Genomic DNA, 21512 nt, shown 5'->3' with positions numbered 1-21512 from the left:
TCGCGAGAGGATACTGCAAATTAACCATAGCTTGTTTCATAACATTTGCATGTTCACGTAGACGCACAAAATGGTCAAAGTTGTTTATGATCAGAGATCGCGAAGCGAGTATTCGTAAAACATGTTGTTTTCAGTTGGAGGATAATATTCTGAGAGAGACAAAACCGGACCTGTAGCCTGTTGTTCATCATCAGAAATGCCCGCAGACAGAGACACCGGCAGCAAGCAGATGCACAAGCCGTCCCCGACTCGGCAGATATTTTTGCAAGAAGACAAAAAGAAAGAGACTCGGGAGATATTCGGCTACGCGTCGTCCTCAGAATAGAGACACGCAGCGGGCGAAACGAGCGCGCCATCCGACGCCACGCTCGCCGCCGCGGAATATCCAAAACCGAACTGGAAACGGACCCAACAAATACCCAAGTCAAATGAAATGACCCTTCTCTCCTCCGCTCCGCTCCGCCCCTCTCTCACGCAGTTCACACACTCCTCTCCCTCTCCTCATCCCACCAAAACCTAAGCAGAGGAGCTCCGAATCCAGGCTCGCATGGCCAACCTCCTGCACCTCCCGGACCTCGCGGCGGCCCGGCCGCCCGCGCACGGCGTCGTGCGGAGGAGGGGGGCGAGGGTCGTGGCGGCGGCCAGGGCCGGGGGCCGCGTGAAGCAGGAGGAGGCCGGGACGGGGACGGGGCGGGGGCGGGTGATCAGGGTCACGGACCCCGTGCGGGACGGGAGGCTGCCGGTGCCGGCCCCGCCGCCGCTCTTCTCCGTGCCGATGACGCCGGCCTCGGAGTCGCCGGCGGCGACCACGCGCCGGGACAACGACGAGGAGGAGCGGCGCAGGTACTACCTCAACCTGGGCTACGCCATCCGCACGCTCAGGGAGGAGATACCCGACGTCTTCTACAAGGAGCCCAGCTTCGATATCTACAGGTCCGTGCCCATGTTTCATTGCCTCTCTCTGTCTTCACCTTGAGATCCTTTTAGAAACTTTTATTTAAAAAAAATACAAAAACAAAGGATCAACTGTTAGGTGGAACCCTGGTGAATTTGGGGTAAAATTGGTGAGTGCTTCTAATTGATTGATTAGCATCGCTATCTGTTTGTGGCTACTTCATAAGGGATTGGTCTGTGTCAGACTGGCATAATTAGAACATGCTACATGCATATTTCGCTGCAGATGTCTCTCTGGATTATTTGATTGCCATTGACCGATGTTGATGGCTAGATTGCCTCACAATACCGCATCTCTTCTAACTTGAAATTATAGTCTAGCTTAGTCTTTTGGTACTCTTCGCACCCATCTAGTGTTGGATGTTTTTTGAGTTGGGATGGATGACCTGGGCAGCGCAGCTACTATTGGGCTATCAAGCATCAGAAGAACCACATTTCAGAAACCATCTAATGAAGCTTAGGTTTTATCTCTATATAATGTTAATTAGGATATGGTTTGTCTTGTGGATGTGAGTAGGACCTCTTACTTGTAGAGCTACCCAATGCATTCCTCAAGAGATTCAGGTATTCATGTTCGAGGCAGTAGCATCAGCCCTCTAGTGTTGATTCTGAGTGGACATTGGTACAATGAACTGAAATGTGGACTGGAAAGCAGAGTATATGGGTGACAGGCTTGACCCAGTGGTGTGAGGCTCTTGTACTAGATTCGCAATGTGATGGCATCCATCTTTTCTTCTTTCTTATGCACATGGTTAGCCTCTACATTTTATCTGTTTCTTTTTTCTTCTGTTGCAGTTTTGTTTTGTTTCTTTATCGGGAACTAGTAAGTTAACTAGTGTAATAAAAACACATCCTAGCTTGTAAAAGAACCAGTGGTGCATGGTGAGGGAGGAAGAGATGACCAGGCTGATCAAGTTTTAAATAGGTTCTTTCTTGTTTGCGTCGAGCATCGTCGGTCTATGGTGATAGCTTAGCGCTGTAGTTGCCCTTTTGGCCATTTTCTTTGTTTTGCTCTGCATTTTATAGAGGGTTCCTGCACCCATTTTCCCTATCTTCTGTTACTTGTTGAGCTTTTATCCTCGTAACACAAAGACAGTCAGTTCTCCTGCTTGTTCTCCTTAAAAATACAATCTAATTCTGGATAGTATGTGTTTTCTGGTTCGGTTGGGATGTAATGATGTCTCTTTCTTGTTAGCATACTGTGGCCATCTTGTTTAATAATTATCAATTAATGCAAGCAATATGACATTTGCTTGAGCTTATCTTATCCGTTTAGCGTGTTGTCTAATCTACGATGCAGACTGGGAGTGGGACCAAACATTTATAAACATGACCCAACATCAGTTGCTTACATAAGTGTTTCTTGCATTAACCTTATCAGTATGTCAGTTGTCCATTAGACTTTATATTTTATTATTGCGATCATGAGGTTATCCCCTGCAATAGTGCAAAAGAGCCGTTGCTAAGAGTATCATTTGTATGTGGGACTCGGGTGTAAAGATTAGAAGGGGTGAGGCTAGCTAAATTATTTGAGGAACCGGTTCTAATTTGAGGACCGAGTCTAAGCAAATAAAAGAATTGAATGGGCGCAATGCCAGTTTGCAAACTCTCATGAGATAAATATGCTAGTGCTCAGAAAAAGGTAGAGCTGATTGTCTTTCTGCTAGCTAGTGGGTCCTACAGCCGGGTCTAAGACATTGTAGCAAATTTTGCTCTGCTAGACTCTCTATGGGTAGCAGACTTCATCTGAACAAAATTCTCAGCACATTGCCCATGCCCTAACCATTTAAATTACATCCAAATCATACAGTACTTTTCTTGCATCTTTAAGCTGCCTTCGAAGTTCGAATATTCACTGAATTTAGGGGCTGTTTGGCTTGAGACTAAGTTTGCCTAAGGTTGCCATGCGCAACGTTAAGCAAGTTTGACCAACTTAGTTGGGCGTTTGGTTCCAGCCACATCTTAGGAAAAATGCTTTTTGCCACACTAGAGCTCCAATCACATCCACTCACAAAGTGTGGCAAGATTCCCTTAGGCTTGCCAACTTGTGGCTCCAATTTTTTTGAACTAACCTTAGGCAAGTTTGGCAAGAACTTGTGGCAAAGTGTGGCAGTGTTAGGACTAGAACCAAATTAGCCCCTAAGGGAAACAGAAAAATACAATATTTTGTATCTGAATGACGAGGTTACTATTAGACCTGCATGTTTAATTGCTCGATCTTGGCTCTGTTTGAACTTTAGCATGTATTTCTAATGCTTTGCAGTTGCTCCCATGAGTTGAGTAACTTGAGCCTGCATCTGTCTTCCACTCTAATTAACTTATTATGTTATGCAGAGTACATTGCATGAAGGTTGCATTTTCTTGTACAGATTTGTACTGTTGGGTCTTATCATTGGTCTTTTCCTAATTCTGTTTGTTGCTATTTGCCAGAGATGATATCGTCTTCAGAAACCCTTTCAATAAATTCGAGGGCATTGACAATTACAGAAGTCTATTCTGGGGATTGCGCTTTACTGGACGTATCTTCTTTAAAGCATTATGGGTTGATATAGTTAGTATATGGCAGCCTGCCGAGAATCTTATTATGATTCGCTGGATTGCCCACGGCATTCCTAGAGTCCCATGGGATGGCCATGCCCGCTTTGACGGTGCCTCCGTTTACAAACTCGACAGGAATGGGAAGATCTATGAGCATAAGGTACATAACATTGCTACGACCCCACCGACAAAGTACAAGGTCCTGTCTGTACAAGAGCTAGTCAGATCACTTAGCTGTCCGTCCACTCCAAAACCAACATATTTCGAGGCTTCATCTCAATCTTTGAGCACGGCGTCGCTTTATTCGAGGTTGGCATGGATCAGACGCCTAGCAAATCTCAGAGGAGAATAGGGTGGGTCTTAGCACGATACTTACAAAATCTACCTTTTTGTTGTATTGTAGTTACCAATCACTGATGAGTAGTACTGAATCATAACTGTTGTATATATGTACAGAGACAAATTTATACAGAATAAATTTGTTCTTGGTTGAGCTGTATGGACTGCAGTGCTGCATATGTTTGTGAGCAAGCTGATTTGGGGGCGTGCCTGCTCCGGTTCCCTGAAGTCGCCGATCTGGACATTGCAACGGTCTCCAAAACAGCAAGTCTGACTACTAGTTTTATTGCAGTATTATATCTATAAATCCAGGCTAAAATTATATATGTTGTGAACCATATGAAGTCCAGCATTATTATGTCTATAAATCCAGACTAAAGTTATATATTGTGAACCAAATGAAGTCCAGCATTCTTTGTGTCCATTTTGTCATGTTATAAATACTCAGAACATAATGGTTGAGTAAATCAACTCGAAAGAACAAAGGTGCAGCGTTCCCTTGTCTAAGATCTCACAAAATAATGTGCCAAATTCATCTAGCACGACGCCAATAGCTGCACCAGCCATGTCTAAGACCTTCTACACTATCACGCGCACACAGCAGAAGGTTAATCAGCAAAAGCATGACGAGCAACAGCAAAGATGTACGCTAAGTTTAGGAGTTTTTCCTTTTGAACCGAGTTTAGGAGTTTGTTAAATGTTAACCGTTGCGCTAAGCGGTGACACCATGTTCAAAATCCATGTATCAGGACTACTGCACATACTTTTAAGATAACAAAACATGATGTTCTATGGTACGGACTTGTGACACATCCACATTCTTTCGGACAGTCATATTATTACCGAATATGTCTAAGCCTAACCGGTTGTGCGCGCAACTCGAATCGTCTCCGTCGCTGCGTCATGTGGATTCGCACGAGCGTGCCCCACCTGGTCCCACCCAACAATCCATAGCCTTATTTTCTCAGCGCTATATGCGGCACGGCGGCAAGAATACAGGTCACATCGTATCTCTCTCGCTCGGCCGTTCCCCACCCCTCATTCCTTCTCTCTCTCGTTCCCCATCCCGTGTCTGTCGAATCCGGCGCGCCGCCGGCTCCCTCCTCCCTTGCCATGGCCACGCATCGCCGGGTTGCTCCTCCTCCGTGGCCCCCTCCCCTCTCCTGACATGTGACGTGCTTCTCACCGGTAGTCGATTGTCCTCCGCCCATGCCCTGCTGCCTCTATCGCCAGATCCGCCATCGAGGTAAGATGGAGCAGCGTGGCTGCCTCATAGCCATGGTGGGGGATGATGAGAGGATGTCGGGCATCGACGAACCACGAGCAGCAGCATCATCACTGTGAGCAGCTCGGTTGTGGCCAGATCTAGAGTCCAGCGGCTCGGCGGCAAGGCCCAGTGAGGAGTCTAGAGCTCCTCCTCATCTTCCCCGTCGTCTTCCTTAAAGAGTCTAGGTAGCAGTGATTCCTCTCCTTGTTTTTTCTTAAACAAGATTTTTATTCTTTTCCCAATCTTTTAAGATGCATGTGGTTTCGTATGTGACAGTGGCTTCTATCCGATGTATTTTTCATCCAGCAAGTTTAGGAATATGGATTGATCTTATTTTATTTCCTCTCCTGCAGTTTTCGGATAGAAGAATGCACTTGTTTTGTCCCTCTCCATACTCAAGAAATTTTTTATTGATCTGAATGTGTATCTTGTAATCATTACCTGAACATTAATGGAAGAAACGAGGACCATTCATTAAGCATGTAATTTAATGGTCCATTAGCAATAGAAGCCCTTCTGTCTCTCACGCAGATGTAGTTTAAAAATTAAATTGTACAGTTGGAACAAAGAAATTCCTTGTGCCAGTCTGGTGTTGATTTGACGCTAGCTGTAGCTGCAATACGGGAGAGAGAATGTCACAAGAAAACTTATATACGCTAGAATACAGGAAATCTTTGTAGGACCTGCCTGCATGTTGATTTGACGTGCATGTTAGATGTGTGGAAGAGATATGCGTCGCACGCGCAATGCGTTAGGAAAAATCCATGTCCATCAACCATGAAATAAGACATCAAGCCCTCAAACTTCCAAGTTTAGCACAAGTAACCACCGATCCTGTAAGAACTGGATGGATAGGGCAGAATCAGGATGAGGACAGTAGATATTCATGGCCATCAGTCGATTTGATCATTAACAAATACTTTTATAAGCACAAACAGTGTTTTGCATCGGTATCTTCAAAACTATGCATACTTTTTGACACCAATAGTGATAATAATAAATGAACCTAATATTTCTCATTTACTTCATCGTGAGGCCCAGGACAATAGGTCCGTAGTGCTTCCTCCGCCCCAAAATAAGTGTCTCAATTTTTTACTAACTTTAGGGAATATATAATAAGATTGGGATAAATGATTTGAGATGTCTAGCACCAAGCAAAGCGGTCTACAAAATTCAGCTTGATTAGAAAATAGGAAAGATTATGCATTTTATATGAGCTTACCCAGCTTCAAAACTGAAAGCAACATGTTACTGGTCCAAAATGCTCAAGCCTAACCGGATAAGCGAAAACAGTCACAACGAATAATTCAACCAGAACAGGAACCACACATTTGATATGAAACTTGGGCCGTGTCCACTCCCTCTTGCATGCCACTGGACAAAATAAATCGGGTCCTCACAAAACCTTCACGTCTCTCATACCCCCTCTTGCATTCCTACTGTCGACGCTGGAGGAATAATGCTTTCATTCTCGATAAAAATATGATCTTCCAATAATTTGCAGTAAGACGCAGGGCAGGAAATTCCTGGGTAACCTTCCAGTAGCCAGCCATCAACCCCACAAGTTGCCCTGCAAGAACAAAAAATCCAAACGGGCAATTCCACGGGCACGGCGGCAAGTTCCGGCTCTAGTTGTGGAATAAATCAGGCCAAGTCTCCATCAATGCTATCATGCTCGTGGATCACACAAGCATCAGCCAGGTGCTACCTGTATATGCAGAAGCAACACTGATGCAGACTGTCAGGGGAAGACACAAGCAGGACCAGGAATGGAACGATCTTGCACGGTGATTTTTTTTCATCAACAGGCACACAGGAAAAGTGTGAGCTCGAATAACACCTACCCTAGCTAAAGTTCCTCAGTAAAGACCTCATGTTATTCGCTTAGATATTGTCCGTGCCTTTGATTCGATATCGAACAACACAATTAGTGCATTATACACCTCCCGACTTCCTTCCAAATCCGTAAAGGCCATCTGCCGACCAAAGTAAAACTGGGAACTGCATAAATGTCTGCAAAGATGGAACACCATGTACAACCTTTGTCCTTCTGTATTAACACTTAGAATCCTCTGGTCAAATACACACAATTTCGACTAGAAAATGTCTAAAGTGTCAACATTGAACAATGACTGAAAATTATTTCGGCACTATAGTTTTACCTTATACTCCCTCCGTTCCTAAATATTTGTCTTTCTAGAGATTTCAACAACTACATACGGAGCAAAATGAGTGAATCTACACTCTAAAATATGTCTATATACATCCGTATGTGATAGTCCATTTGAAATCTCTAAAAAGACAAACATATAGGAACGGAGGGAGTATAAACTAATATATAGCTATAGAAGTAGTAAGTAAGAGTACTGTCTTGGAGGTCGCAAGAAATCACTAGTGTTATTTATGTCCTTCTGAGGGCTCTGTTACTAAACCAACATAAATTTGTGCAACAGATGTTTTTTTTAGAAAAGGAGGATTGCCTCCGGCCTATGCATCACAAAGATGCATGCGGCCATATTGTGCAACAAGTGTTAGGAGGTGATAACCATGTGGTGAACGTCAGATGGCTATGGTGCAAGCAAAATTGGTAATGGTGACTAGAGGCAGTGGAGTAAGCGGCAAGGAAGTAATATAAGTCAATTGCAAGAAACCACCACATTTGTGGCTAGGTTTGCAGAAAACCACCAACTCGTTAATCCGTTGCAAAAAACACTGCAAAATCACTTAAGTCATTGCAAAAAGCACTGATCGAGTGATTTAGCCCGTTTGATCGCTTTCTGACAAGTGGGGCCTGGCTGTCAAGAGCTGACTTGGCAAAACATTGACAAACACACCCCCTAGATCTTTTAAAAAGTGCAATCAGCCCCCTCGGTGTGGACGACCTCAGTGCACTGGCCCTGCTGTCCGGTAGGCACGGCGGCGCCCTCGTCGGCGTCGGAGACGGGTACGGCCGCGGTAGAGGGGGAGGAGGCGGCCGGGGTGTGCGCATTTTCGACGCGTTGGCCTGCCAGTGCTGCACCGATGTGGAGCACGCGTCGAGAGCCGAAGCGGAGGAGCGGCAGTCTCCTCTGATGTGGTCGACGAAGAGAGTGGAGGGGGAGGAGGCGATGAGCTCCACCTGCTCGACAAGCCGTTCCCGTTGCCCTCCTCCATGGAAGAGGATGAGCTCGAGCCTGAGGCCGCTCTGGCGCTGCCACGGCGGAAGCGCTCGCGGCGGCGTCTGCGCCATCGAGGGAGGGCAGCGGGTGGGCTTCCGACGACGGCGACGGGAGCCAGTGGGGGAGGCGCGGCGACGGCGACGGGATCCAAAGAAATTAATCGCAAATTATTCCTGGTGATGCTTTTGGAAGGAATAGGATGTCACACCATTATCTAACGTGTCTATAGACAGTTGACCAGTGAAGATTCCGCGATCCATCATTAATCCGTTCACGTTAGGCTCACTGATGGCATCACTCCATGCAAACTCTAAACCCGACATCGTTCCATACGCGGACAGGCCATGAGGAATCTGATGCCATGCAGCATGAGATCACAAGCTTTACAGAATCTGTCTCTTCTTGTTTTCTGGTGCTGAAGCTCAGGTTTCGCAATCCTGCCAAAAGACAGGTACAAAAAGAATCAAACCATACCTGAGCATCCGTGCGTGCACACACAGATCTTTGCATTATACAAGAGTGATTAAATCATAGAACATAAATTTTATCATCATCATAGCCTAGTCAAGCATGGGACATGACATATACACTTTCTGTTGCAGATTAAAGATTACAGTGGCTGTTAAAAAATAGGCAAAATTTTAGCAAATGGCACACGGATCAGGAAAGATCATCTGATTACCGATATAAAACCTATTTATTGGCCTAATAACTCTGGTCTCTACCAAGCAATGTTTTCTTAGAGTAGCAGAGTACAATCAACAAAAATAAAGAAGTTTTAAATAGAGTGCTATAGCGGAGGGGCATCATGCTAAACGGCATCCTGTACAATTTTGTGGCGCTATAGCGCCAATTTAATTTATTTTCAGGCTGCCGCTATTTGCCATAGCTCCCTATTTAAAACTTTGAAAATACCTAGCCCTATCCTTGTAACATGCAGTCTTTTGCAAGCTAGCAAGAATGCTGGAGACAGATGACAAGTTTGAACTTTGGAAGGAACATTCTAATTTATCATATATGTTCAAACATGTTTTTTCTTGGTGAAAACTTCATCTCTTTGGTCGCAAAGAAATTTGCTATATAAGCTGATGAGTATGCAGTATTTATCAAACAGCAAGAACCATACTAGTAAGCAAAACTAGCAGAAATCCTTCAACTTCTGGGTTTTCCCTGTTGTCCATGAACCACTAAAGATTTTTCTGATCACACCAAAAGTTCATTCTTGAGAGTCGAGATTTTGGTCTCGTGGATCTAAGCAGGAGATTGCTTCACGTATGCATTTAGAATATATGCATGTGGTGGAGAGTCTAAAACCATTCTATTGATGATATTTCGTGGTAGTATCCATCCAAAATAAAGACGACATGCCTCTATTAAGGATCTGCTCCAAACATGTTCACTCTCAGACAACGTGAAGCTGCGAACCTGGGAAACAATAGACCATAAACTACAAATCAGTACCGGAAAGATGGCATTATTTCAGATGATAGATTCCAATTCTCTATCAATACCTACATTATTGAGTGAGAGCATCTCGAAAATCACCTGCATTAATATTTCCATCAGTTATTTCAGAAGCTATATTCTCCTAATGTGACACTATGGTGGCTACACCACCTCTTTATCTACTTGCACTTTAACCTCCCAATGGGCTATATATACCCTCTGTCCATCCATAAGACTCTACACTTCAACAGCTCAACTCAAGCACAAATACAGCAGCCACATTGGCATTATCTGAGGTTCTCCGTGCAGTCCCTAGAGCTACTGTGTAAAGGACATCCTCAGTTGGAGAATGAATGGCAAGAAGGGTAGTATAAGGATAGATATTTGCCAGCCACCAAAAAGCGTGGAGCAAGAAAGTGTAAAGAAGCAGATCAGTGAGAAAGGCCAGTCCCCAAGTAAAAGGCTATGTGATGTCTGGGACTTCGCTAGGCAGGACACAAACAGGGTTACCTTTGCACTCAAAGTTGGCCTTGCTTGCCTCCTTGTGTCACTTCTCATACTCTTTCGTGCGCCCTATGGCATCTTTGGGACTAACATCATATGGTCCATCCTCACTGTTGCTATTATGTTCGAGTACACTATCGGTAAGTAACATCAGTGTCATGAGTAGCTAGTTAAAACAGCTGCTTGAAACATTATGAACACTATTTGGATATACTATGTTAGTTTACATGAGCATTGATGGCAAATATGCAAAAATATTATGAATGGAAATCCTAATAGTTTAAGCTATCTGTAGGTGCAACATTCAATCGTGGATTCAATCGAGCTCTTGGAAGTGTACTTGCTGGAGTATTTGCGATAGTCATTATTCAAGTGGCTATGTCTTGTGGCCACACTGCAGAACCATACCTCATTGGTTTCAGCATCTTTCTTGTTGGTACGTCTTAGAGCTAAGCAGTATTGAACAGATATTAACCTTTTTTTCCAAGTTAGAACTTCTATTTACAGTACTTGGTTTCAGTTTTCAACATTTTTACTGTGCAATAATGTGATATGCAGGAGCTGCAACATCCTTTATGAAGTTATGGCCATCACTAATTCCATACGAGTATGGTTTCCGAGTTATCCTATTCACCTACTGCTTGATCATTGTATCGGGATACCGTATGGGAAACCCCATCAGGACTGCAATGGATAGACTCTGCTCAATTGCAATTGGAGCCCTCATAGCTGTTCTTGTGAATGTCACCATTTACCCAATCTGGGCAGGGGAACAACTACACATGGAGTTAGTTGCCAATTTCAGTTCTCTGGCAGACTCGTTAGAAGGTCTTGCTCTAGTCCTCAAGCTAAGTTTTTTGAAGTCAAATCACAAATGAGGTTATATAACACAATACTTCTACTTTCTGTTGCTACAGAGTGCGTCAAAAAGTATCTAAGCGGCGACGTTTCCGAACATCCTGATTTCTCAAAGACAGTCATGGATGACTTCCCTGATGAACCAGCATTCAGGAAGTGCCGAGCTATGTTAAATTCATCAGCAAAACTTGACTCGCTGGTAAGTAGCCAACCTTAGTTTTGTATAGTTGAATTATTATTACTCAGGATCATACCAGATAACACTTCACTGGTGATATGGTGAATATTGTCCAGGCGAACTCTGCTAAGTGGGAGCCACCACATGGGAGATTCAAACACTTCCTCTACCCATGGGCAGAATATGTGAAAGTTGGCAATGTTCTTCAGTACTGTGCCTATGAGGTGATGGCTTTACATGGCTGCCTGCACTCAGAGATTCAGGTATCATAGTGATACTCCTGGCTTCAGAAGTATATGTGCTGTACATACTCTGATCCTTCTTCTGCCTAGCTACAGACCCATAACTGCAGCAGCTATTTCCAAAAATATGTACTCCCTCCGATCCATATTAATTGACGCTGGTCTAGTACAAACTTGTACTAACTTTGTACTAAACCAACGTCAATTAATTTGGATCGGAGGGAGTAGTATTTTTAACAAACTGGTTGATGCACACATAATAATACATAGAATATTATAGAAGAGTTATACATAAGAGAAACATGATACTTTGATGCATATGTGAACTATCTGAACTGTCCTAGGAAATAAATGCCAATATTGTGCTCCTTGATTTGAGAATAGAATTTGATACCTTCATTGGGTCCTTTACGTGCAGGCTACTGGTTCTTTGTCCTAGTTAGTTCCTTGTCCTGGTAGTGGAAAACACCATATTCTTATTCCATGATACAATACAACATAATATACTACATAAGAAGGAAAAATTATACTTCGCCAAGGGACCAGAAAGGAGGGTAGTTAAAATCTGAGGGATGTTGTGAGAAAATTTGTCTTTTGAAGGACACCGTCTGTAGTAAATGTTCGGCACACCATTGTCATAGGTCATATGGATCAAATTTGCCACTCTGCTTAAACACTAGCTTAAGATTCTTCATAGTTCACTACCAGGAAGGAACTTTCTACTGGTTTCTTGCTTATGCAAGAGAAAAACCTGAGGAGCAACATAATCAGTTGATCATATTAATCAAATGCCAAATATACCTTGGCTGGTAAGAGTAGCATTGAAAGTACCTGACTGTCAACTTTACTTATGAGAACTATAGCATACTCATTCTGTGAATGGTATAGGTATATGCAAATTATGCCTATTTAGAAGTGCAGATTCATTCAAGAGATGCTGTAAGATTGCAAGTTAACCAAGTAATTGACACCACAGGTCAAGAGTATGATCACAACAAACATGGATCATCTTATCTAAAACAATGCAGAAAAGAATTAGTTGAAAGGTGCACCTTTCCTCACGATGTACTACTGTACTGGGTTGATTTAATTTTCATGTTTGTATACTTCCTAGAAAATTATATACTACCTCCGTTCCAAAATAAGTGTCGTGGTCTTAGTACAAAGTTGAACTAAAACCACGACACTTATTTTGGAATGGAGGGAGTATTTAATAAGATAATCAGGAACCACTTTACCATAATTTGCATATAAATATAGTCATTGCATTCTGCAGGCACCATACAACCTAAGATGTGCTTTCCGCTCTGAGATCTTAGATGCCACAAACCAAGCTGCAGAGTTGCTGCACAGTTTGGCAAAGGATGTAAACAACATGAAGTCAAGCCTTCAAACAAGCCTACTCAAGCATGTGCATGTCTCAACTGAGCGTCTGCAACAATCAATTGACCTGCAGTCCTACCTCTTTACTGTAAATCATGAAGCCAACTCTGCCAAGCCACAGTTGAAAACCTCCTGGGCTGTCACTTTCAACCTCAACAGCAAACAAAATGATGACCCAGAAAGTAAGATGGCTGAAAACATAGCAACACAAGTAGCTGGGCCACTGCAACCTGAATCCTACCATGAGATGATGAAAAGGCAGCAGAGGAGGCTGCATTCATGGCCTTCTCGGGAGGTGGATGATTTTGAAGATGATGAAAATGACGTTTCTGATATGATTCCGAGGATGCGTGCACTTGAAAGTACCACAGCGCTGTCGCTTGCGACTTCCGCATCGCTACTGATTGAATTCGTTGCTAGGCTTGATCATTTGGTTGAAGCTGTTGAGAAGCTCTCCCAGATGGCCAGGTTCAAGCAGCAGACTGGAACCTAACCATTGAATGCCACAAACAAATTAATGATTAGCAAACCTACAGGTTATAGAACAAAGTGTTTACTCATCTACCACAGTACCTATTGACCCATAAGTGTTTTTACTCTTTCATAATGCTAGAAAGGGGAAAGGTGTGTTTAGTTACTATTGCTCGTCAGTGGATCTAGCAAATGTAATAGAGAATACACTCGTAATCTATTTTCATTAAATGACACTCCAGTACTTGATTAATATTATATGAATAGTCAGCATCATTTATTTCTCTGTAGTCATTAGTAGTGAAATGAAGTGGGGCTTTAACATACATACATCTGACAGTGGTCAGAATTATGCTGCCGATCAACCAAATTGTATGGAATGAGCTTTTCACACTTCTTCTCTGTTAAAACTTAATTTCCTCTTGCTGATTGAGCTTATCATCACCAACTCGCCAAGTGCATTTGCCTTTCAGCTAAACACAGTCGAAGCAAATTCGACACGCTATCAGACTGCATAAATAATGTTAGGAATTAGCTCTGCTCGCTGTTCATCCTACATAGTGCGTACTATCAAATCCAGAACACTAAAGAACAGTGCATAGCATCGGCGTGCAAAAGCAACCTCCATCATCCTATCTACCCAGCGGCACCAATAAGCCCGGAGGACACAGCCAGGGTCGTCCAATCCAAGCAAAGACAGATAACGGTAGCTACATCCTTCCTTGACCAGTCATTCAGTCAAGCAAACCTTTTCGCCGTGGTGCACGGAAGAAAACGCACGCCAGTACAAACCAAACTAAGCAAACTACAATTAGGAGAATCGACACGAGCATAGAGTCGAGCACCTGGTGTGCACTGCATTCCGGCCATGGCGGCGGGCGGGAGAGCACGAGTTCCCTCGGTCACAGGGAGCTAGCGCGAGCACGGGATCGATCGACGGACTAAAGCAACGATAGGACCGTCTGCGGCGGCGGATGCTCACGCTCTCGTCGACTCCGGCGAGCTCGTGGCAAAACTGACGATCGCCGAAGACGCTGCTGCTCCGGACGTGCCGCCGCCGCCGCCGCTTGTTGCCAAGCGAACCTTTGAACATGGGCTGGCCCAAAACAGTGGGCCAGGCTGCATGTGAGCCTACCTACCAACAACCCGTTCGAACTCTATCCACTCCCAACGGCCGAGAGCAAGCGGCTGGCAACCGCTCAGTCCGTCCCGCCCCGACCCCGCCCCCGCGCCCGCCCCCGCAGGTCGTAGCCACCGCCGCGGCGCCATGGCCTCCGTCACCTCCTGCTCTTCCACCGTCTTCACCTCCTCCTCCTCCATACCCTACCGAACAAGGACGCCTCTTCCATCTCTCCGCCCGCCGCCGCGTCTCGCCAGCCTTCCCGGGCGACCGGTACAGTGCACCTGAACCTCATCCCTAAACGGAGGAAAGAGATAGATAGCTCCCCGCCGTACCGGAACACCTGACGTGAAATCGCCTCCGATGCAGGTGCTGAGGTGCCCAGCTAAGCGCGACCCGGGCGAGGCGCCGCCGCTGCTTGGAGCTCCTGTGGTTTGTGACGAGAGAGAGGCACCGGAGCCGGCAGGTACGGACAGTGGCGGGCTCGCGCCGTCCGATCCGAAATGGGGGCTCGCGTTCGCGGCGGCGGCGGGGGTGCTCATGATCCAGGGGTCGCAGCAGGCGCTGGCCGGCACGCAGTTCATGGGCCTGCAGCCGCCGGCGGACCTGCTGGGGGATCTCGGGGACATCAGTACAGGTTTTGCTTCAGTTAGGAGAACTGCCTCTGCCCTTTCAAATTTGATGCTTCGTCAGTTCCTTTTATTTCTTTCCGTCAAGCAAGTGCATGTCGCGTACATTTCTGATGCTCCAAAATTCCAATTTCAGGCTTTTCTGCTGATTTTCTTTTCTGAGCTAGGAGACAGGACGTTTTTCATTGCGGTGAGTATATCCATGCACACACAGTTAGATTATTTTGCCATGGTTAGAATCTTTAGAGGCTTCAAGACTTCGTACACAATGCTTGCCTGCATTTTCTATTCCGCAAACTACACGTTGAAACCGGCAGACGGAACTAAATTTTGCATGCATACATCCAGTTCAAAATCCGGTTGGATCAAACCGTAAAACCAACTATGAACATTGAACACCCCTACCACTAGTAGTGCATTCTACTCCCTCCGTCCCATAATATAAGAGCGCTTTTGACACTAATGTAGTGTCAAAAGCGCTCTTATATTATGGGACGGAGGAAGTGATTCACAAGTTATGTGGCTTCCTATTTACTTCTCACTCTGTGCTATACAAGTAATTTGATACCAATGTGTATACAAAAATGAGTCATTGATAAGTGCTGCAGTTTCATGTGTTTCAATAGGCACTTTTAGCAGCTAGAAATTCTGGAGGAGTCATTTTTCTTGGCACATTTGGAGCACTTGCGTAAGTACTACAAATATATTTTTCATGCTTTTCTCTATACGCTACGATGCTTCTCCTATACTGTTACTTGCTTATCTGCTTCTAGCTATAGATTTTAAGTTATACAGGAATATAAGTTTTTCCATAGTCAGTAAATTATGAAGTTCCGCTTTTTTACTTCAACATATCAGACTTATAAACAAGGTTGTTCTTCTTGGGTATAAACAGGGTAATGACAGTTATATCTGTAGTTCTTGGTCGAGCATTTCACTACGTTGATGGCGTCCTTCCATTCAGGTGATTGTACTTGTTGTTGAAGTTTTAAAGAGGACTTTCTATCTGCCACCCTTAGTTGACGACCTTCTGTTTGCTGCTCTTAGTGAAGAACCTTCTAACTGCTGTTTTTATCTGATGTGCCTCTTGCATATGCAGTTTTGGCGGTACAGATTTCCCAATTGATGACATTCTTGCTGTGTGTCTCTTGGTAAGCAAAAAAACCTCATATTATTGTTACATTTACAAATATACAATGTGTTGAAATCATGACCTATGACATACTCAAATATGTACTTAGAAATCAGTTGTTCTGTAAACAAGTTTAAGTGTGTGCAGGGTTATTACTATTGCATTACTTTTTGAGGTTTAAAAACATTGTCATGCCTGACAAGCTTAATTGGATTTAGGTATACTATGGAGTTACTACATTACTTGATGCGGCTTCAGGTGATGGAGAAAAGATGAATGAGGAGCAAGAGGAGGTAGAACTTCAAAATTTAAATTCTTAGGTTTAGTCTACCATATCCTTAAATTTCAGGTCACAATATTCATGACATGGATCTTAGAGAAAAACACATTCATACCTTTTAATCAACTAAGACTTAACTGATGAATATACTGCTCTTCCAACTTTATATTTGATGTCTTGCTTTATGCATAATATACTTAAGATAATAATATGCATAATAATCCAATCTTCTTGGCCTTCTATCGCGTGCTTATATTGTAAACCTTTTAAGAAGTACATCAATATTATCTATTACATGATAAAGGGCATAGTCTTCAAAAGAAGTATGCAAAAAGGCCACACATACAAGATCACTGACATTAAGGAATATACTGCAATAGTTATAGTTACATATCTAACCGATAGCCTTTGCAGTTGCTTGGTGCACTTGATGATATTCTTGTGCTTGGCCCTCTTTCTGTCTCATAGTGAAACTGCTTTATAACACTATTATACTGAACAATGGCAGGCTGAGATAGCAGTTTCGAAGTTTTCTGGAAATGGCGCAGGATTAGTGTCTGTCGCCAGTACTCTTGCTAGCACATTTGTTTTGGTTTTTGTTGCTGAATGGGGTGATAAATCATTTTTCTCAACAATTGGTATAGTTCTTGCCATTCCATACAAGTGTGAGATTCTATTTTCACAGCCAACATTGACTCTTGTTTCCTTGTTCTTTCACAGCACTTGCTGCGGCTTCATCCCCTCCGGGTGTCATTGCAGGATCGCTTGCTGGTCATGGTGTTGCAACATTGGTAAGAAACAACATTACTTGACAAAAATGGTCCTAATTTGCATAAACATTCTCGTGATAAGTTATTTGTAGTCAGCATACTAAAGCACTATAACATTGCAATTGATGGAATGCTGGAATCTTTAGGGCTTTGGTCATTTATCTGAGTCCTACTTGTTCTGTTGTTGTGCCAGCCTTGTGTTTTGCAACTGCCTTCTCTTGTTGATCAGTTTTTGCATGTGCTTGTTAACTTAACACCTTCAGTGTATTATCGGGATGCAATGTTTATTTAAGTTCTTCTAAGGAACTTCTTTTAGTTAAAATCTACCCTGTTTATTGAACATAAACACTATGAGCAGCAACTACGTACATGCCAGTTATTCTATTGCTCATTTTGCCTCTGGTTCTTAGGGAGATTGGCATTAACCTATTTCTTCTCTCGCAGATTGCAGTTCTTGGTGGTTCTTTGCTGGGGACATTCCTATCTGAAAAGGTAAATCAGTACTACCAAGGGAACCTGATTTATCATGTGATTAGTTTTTTTTTTACGACTAACATCCCTAGCAAGCGGCATTGTTGTTGTTATTTAGAAGAAACTACCGGGGAGGCCAAGCCTCGAACCCGGGTGGGCTGGGCGAGCACGTTCGCCTCTAGCCAACTGAGTGATGCTCAGTTATCTGTGTAATGAATTTGACCTAGTGGTTTCACCCCCATGTTTAAATTGCTACAGATTTGTGGTGTCGATTACATTTGTTTGTCACTCGATCAACCCCTTAACATATAATTTGCTAATATAATATCAACTGATTCTTCTACCTAAACAAACCGTTCAATTTCATCAACTAATGAACTAATGGAAAAGCGTAGGCCATCAGGAAAAGGCGCTGTAAGTGAAATCTACTCATACTTAAACACAGGCTGTTACAGAAAAATAACAGAATATCTTGTCACCTCCATTTTATCATGGTGAATAATGTCGACTTTAGGGACTTCTTTTCAGCTGTTGAGACAAATACTTCATGTGTAACTGTCAAATTTGTAGAAAACCTGAGAAATTTAAGGTAACTTCTTGCACAGTTTATGTCCAACAATTCTGTCTCCATTCTCGTGCAGATTATAGCATACATCGGAGGGAGCCTTTTTTTAGCATTTGCCGCTGTGACACTAGTTGAAATCGCGACTTCATGACTTGAGAGGGGACCCAAGATTCGCCGACATGGTACATAACAGGTGTGCGTCAGATACATCATTTACTTGCAAAATGCCGCTACAGATAAAATACCATCCTCTAAGAAAACATTGTTTTTGTACAGCAGTTTAGAAATTTCTCATGTGTAATAACAGTGGTACACTGATATGCTGAAAGTCTTGATTATCCACAGGAAATTTACTGTTGATATGGGAACACCATAACATGCATTGGATGATTTGTTGTTGCTGACGAGAATTTCTGCCTCCTTTTCCACGGCATCCCTTTATCAGCATGATTGGTACTGAGACTCAGAGCATGTGGAAACCTCAAGTCCAAAGAGCACTTTTTTTTACCTGTAGATGTCATTTGGTATTGGACCTGGGACAAAGAGCTGTAGATGGCATGTAGCCTTTTTTCTTACCCTTACCTTTTACCAAAACATTGTTCAGGGAAAGCACCACTGATTTGTTCAACAGTCAAAGCACCGTGTAGTCATTACAGAAAGTCTATGGCACTGTGCTGAACTGTTTCAGTCTAGCACAGCATTGTACTACAGCATTTGGCCTTCCTACAGTGCGAAGGTGATAATTGTTGCGAGGAGTCATACAGTGAATAATCGTCATATGAACAGAAGCAGCCTGTTGCAGATCTCAGTTTGGCAAAAATGATCATGCTCAATTATATACTATTATGTGACAACATCCAAAAGTCTGAACCAATCTTTTGAATTACAATCATAATACTACGGTAGCAATTAGGGACACTGGCCAATTTCTCAGCGGCGAGGACTAAGCTAATCTAGTTATTAGAAGTTCACAGCATAGGAAGAGCTACTCGAACGGCATCTCTGTTCTTGGGATTCCCCATGTAAATGGTCATCGTCTCCTCGTCGAGATCAGCCAAGACGGTGCATAGAGTATACAGCGTTGGGCCTGAAAAGTAGTCACCGGTGAAACAACAGGTCATGTTTTTGTAGCAAACTCCCTAGTTTTTTCGGTGCCCAACATACATGAAAAATGGCATGCGCTAAGATAAACCTGCCATGAAGATCGGGTACTTGTCGTCGGCCGTGTCTCCGAGCACCGCGAGCGCCTCCTCCTTGGAGTCCATCGCGCACTGCGCCGCTCTCCTCTCCCTGCTCATGGAGTTCTCGTCCTGCACCTGCGTAAATATCCATCCACGCGACACGTGGAAGCTTACTCATCGCTCACTGAGGTGAAGAGCTTGTTGAGCTGTACTGATCATGTCTACCTGCTCCACTTGGAGATGGCGGTACATGTTCGCGTGGAAGGAGGGAGCCGCGCAGGCCTCCTGGACGGCGAACCGGTTCCGGGAGGCGGTCTCGATGGTGACGATCCGCCGGGCTCCGACGTCCATCAGGTTGTAGCAGTGCCCGACCGACACGCCCGGCGAGCACACCCTGTGCATCGCGTCGTCGAGGTCTCTCGCCTCCAGCAGGTCCCGCGACACGAAGTTCACGGCGATGGCCCCCGCGGCGACCTCGCCCATCGCCGGCGGAACCGAGTCGAGCGTGAAGGCCTGAACATGTCGAAATTCAGCAGGGATCGTGCGTTCGTGACAGTCCAGTCGCGTACGTCTGGCTGATCTGATGGGGACGTACAGTACACGTACCACTCCGTTGCTGTTGAACCCGAAGGCGCAGGTGGGGAGCTCGCCGGCGTAGGTGTAGGCGGTGAAGGAGGATGCGCCGTCCGGCGACGTCGCCTTCACCACGTAGCTGAGGCGGAGAGGGCAGGAATGCAGGAAGGATCAGCTGTGCGACGATCGATCGGACACGGAGAACGAGCAAGGCGACTAGTAGGAGTACGTACGTGTGGCCGAGCAGCGCGACGTTGGCGTCTTCGTTGTGCGCCGCGAACGCCGTCGACTCGCTCACCATCAGGATGTCGGAGCAGTCGTCGTCCTCCTCCTCTCTCCGTTCGTGGTCCTTCTTTGGGATGAACGGACGAATCTCCTTCCTCAAATTGACCAGAATCACCTGCTCAGCACACACATTCAGTAATGCTGAACAATCCCACGTTGCAGACGGCCGGGATGGAAGTTAATGAGAAGGAGAATTTTACGTGCAGGAGCGGGACGCCGCTGCCGTCCGCCATGCCCACCAGCTCATCCCAGTACCGGGGGTACCTCTCCCTGTTGGCGGCCTGGAGCGCGGCGAGGAGCGGCTTGCCCGCCGCCGTGGACGCGAACGGCAGCAGCTGCTCCTGCAGGAAGAGGTCCACTTGCATCCTGCTCCTGATCGTGTCGCGGAAACGCTGGCCCACGGCGAGGCCCAGCTGATATCCGTCGGTGCAACGGCCGGCGTCGAAGACCTCCAGCTCGCCGGCGTCCATGCGCGATCCAGCGTGGGAGCTTCCGCGACAGAAGGTATGCGTCCAAGAGGATGTTGCTTTTGCTGCTGCCTTATCTTCAAATAGCTGGTTTTTTTTTAGAAACTCAAATCGCTGTGGGGTGATTTCCTTCTGCCATGCCTGCGCCCAAAATTTGGCCCATCAAGATATAGCATACTTCATCCGTTTCAAAATAGATAACTCAACTTTATATTAACTTTTTTTAATAGTTTGAATTGCTTATCACATGTGTCACATGGTCAACTTTGTACTAAAAAGTACCTTTCATATCAGGATATTCGCGCGGGAGCTATATCTCGCATTCAGCGAGGGGAGCAACTAGTTAACGAGCGCTCCTTTGGGAGCCTCGCAACGATCAGCGCCACTTGGCGTGCTCTCAGCCATTCGCCACGTGTCGCGCTCTGGACGCTCCCTTCGGATTTTGTTTTTTTTTTAATTTTTCCGCACGCGTTTTCGACTTTTAAACGGTTTTTCCCGCGACGTTTTGGTTTTCCCCCGGTCTTTCTTAGCTTTTCGATAAAAAAAGTTTCGATTTTTTTTTGCGCGAAAAAACGCGTTTTCTTTTTTTCCTTTCGCAAAAGTCACGGTTTTTCTTCCGCGAGAGGAACGGTTGTGCTTTATCGAGAGTCACGGCCGTGCCTTTCGGAAACGAAAAAAAACGCGTTTTCTGTTTTTTTCTT

At 44.7% G+C, this 21512-nt stretch overlaps 4 protein-coding genes and 1 long non-coding RNA gene across 11 annotated transcripts; 3 read left to right on the top strand and 2 right to left on the bottom strand.

Annotated features, from left to right (window-relative positions):
• Positions 1–436: 436 nt before the first annotated feature.
• Positions 437–4214, top strand: LOC119267614. Of its 2 annotated transcripts, XM_037549039.1 has the most exons (3): positions 437–933; positions 3385–3845; positions 3949–4214. In XM_037549039.1, the coding sequence occupies exons 1-2, from the start codon at positions 548–550 to the stop codon at positions 3842–3844; spliced, it is 846 nt and encodes a 281-aa protein (XP_037404936.1). In that variant the 5' UTR covers positions 437–547; the 3' UTR covers position 3845; positions 3949–4214. The 2 variants fall into 2 exon arrangements, with proteins under 2 accessions (XP_037404936.1, XP_037404935.1); XM_037549038.1 differs by having other exon boundaries at positions 438–933; positions 3385–3991.
• A 5098-nt stretch (positions 4215–9312) lies between these two features.
• Positions 9313–14462, bottom strand: LOC119267613. 6 transcript variants are annotated; one of them, XR_005132506.1, is made up of 6 exons: positions 14184–14462; positions 12947–13356; positions 12723–12829; positions 11879–11936; positions 9772–9801; positions 9313–9681 (listed from the first exon to the last, which is right to left on the bottom strand). It is a non-coding gene; the product is annotated as an uncharacterized LOC119267613 (long non-coding RNA). The 6 variants fall into 6 exon arrangements; XR_005132504.1 differs by having other exon boundaries at positions 12723–13356; XR_005132505.1 differs by having other exon boundaries at positions 11879–12829.
• LOC119267612 (aluminum-activated malate transporter 9-like) lies at positions 9862–11362 on the top strand. Its single transcript, XM_037549037.1, has 4 exons — positions 9862–10346; positions 10502–10642; positions 10765–11034; positions 11124–11362. The coding sequence occupies exons 1-4, from the start codon at positions 10052–10054 to the stop codon at positions 11279–11281; spliced, it is 864 nt and encodes a 287-aa protein (XP_037404934.1). The 5' UTR covers positions 9862–10051; the 3' UTR covers positions 11282–11362.
• An 88-nt stretch (positions 14463–14550) lies between the features above and the next one.
• Positions 14551–19064, top strand: LOC119267611 (GDT1-like protein 1, chloroplastic). Its single transcript, XM_037549036.1, has 12 exons — positions 14551–14731; positions 14828–15106; positions 15224–15277; positions 15714–15775; positions 15983–16051; positions 16187–16238; positions 16438–16512; positions 17008–17137; positions 17220–17290; positions 17714–17761; positions 18382–18498; positions 18651–19064. Exons 1-11 carry the CDS (start codon positions 14606–14608, stop codon positions 18454–18456), a joined length of 1041 nt encoding a protein of 346 aa, XP_037404933.1. The 5' UTR covers positions 14551–14605; the 3' UTR covers positions 18457–18498; positions 18651–19064.
• An 86-nt stretch (positions 19065–19150) lies between these two features.
• On the bottom strand, positions 19151–20889 carry LOC119267610. The gene is made up of 6 exons (XM_037549035.1): positions 20545–20889; positions 20293–20459; positions 20093–20198; positions 19712–19999; positions 19498–19621; positions 19151–19392 (listed from the first exon to the last, which is right to left on the bottom strand). The coding sequence occupies exons 1-6, from the start codon at positions 20812–20814 to the stop codon at positions 19274–19276; spliced, it is 1074 nt and encodes a 357-aa protein (XP_037404932.1). The 5' UTR covers positions 20815–20889; the 3' UTR covers positions 19151–19273.
• Positions 20890–21512: the final 623 nt, after the last annotated feature.

This window comes from Triticum dicoccoides, chromosome 3A (genome assembly GCF_002162155.2).
Source record: "Triticum dicoccoides isolate Atlit2015 ecotype Zavitan chromosome 3A, WEW_v2.0, whole genome shotgun sequence".
Lineage (NCBI taxonomy): Eukaryota > Viridiplantae > Streptophyta > Magnoliopsida > Poales > Poaceae > Triticum > Triticum dicoccoides.
This window is presented reverse-complemented; position numbering and strand designations above follow the sequence as displayed.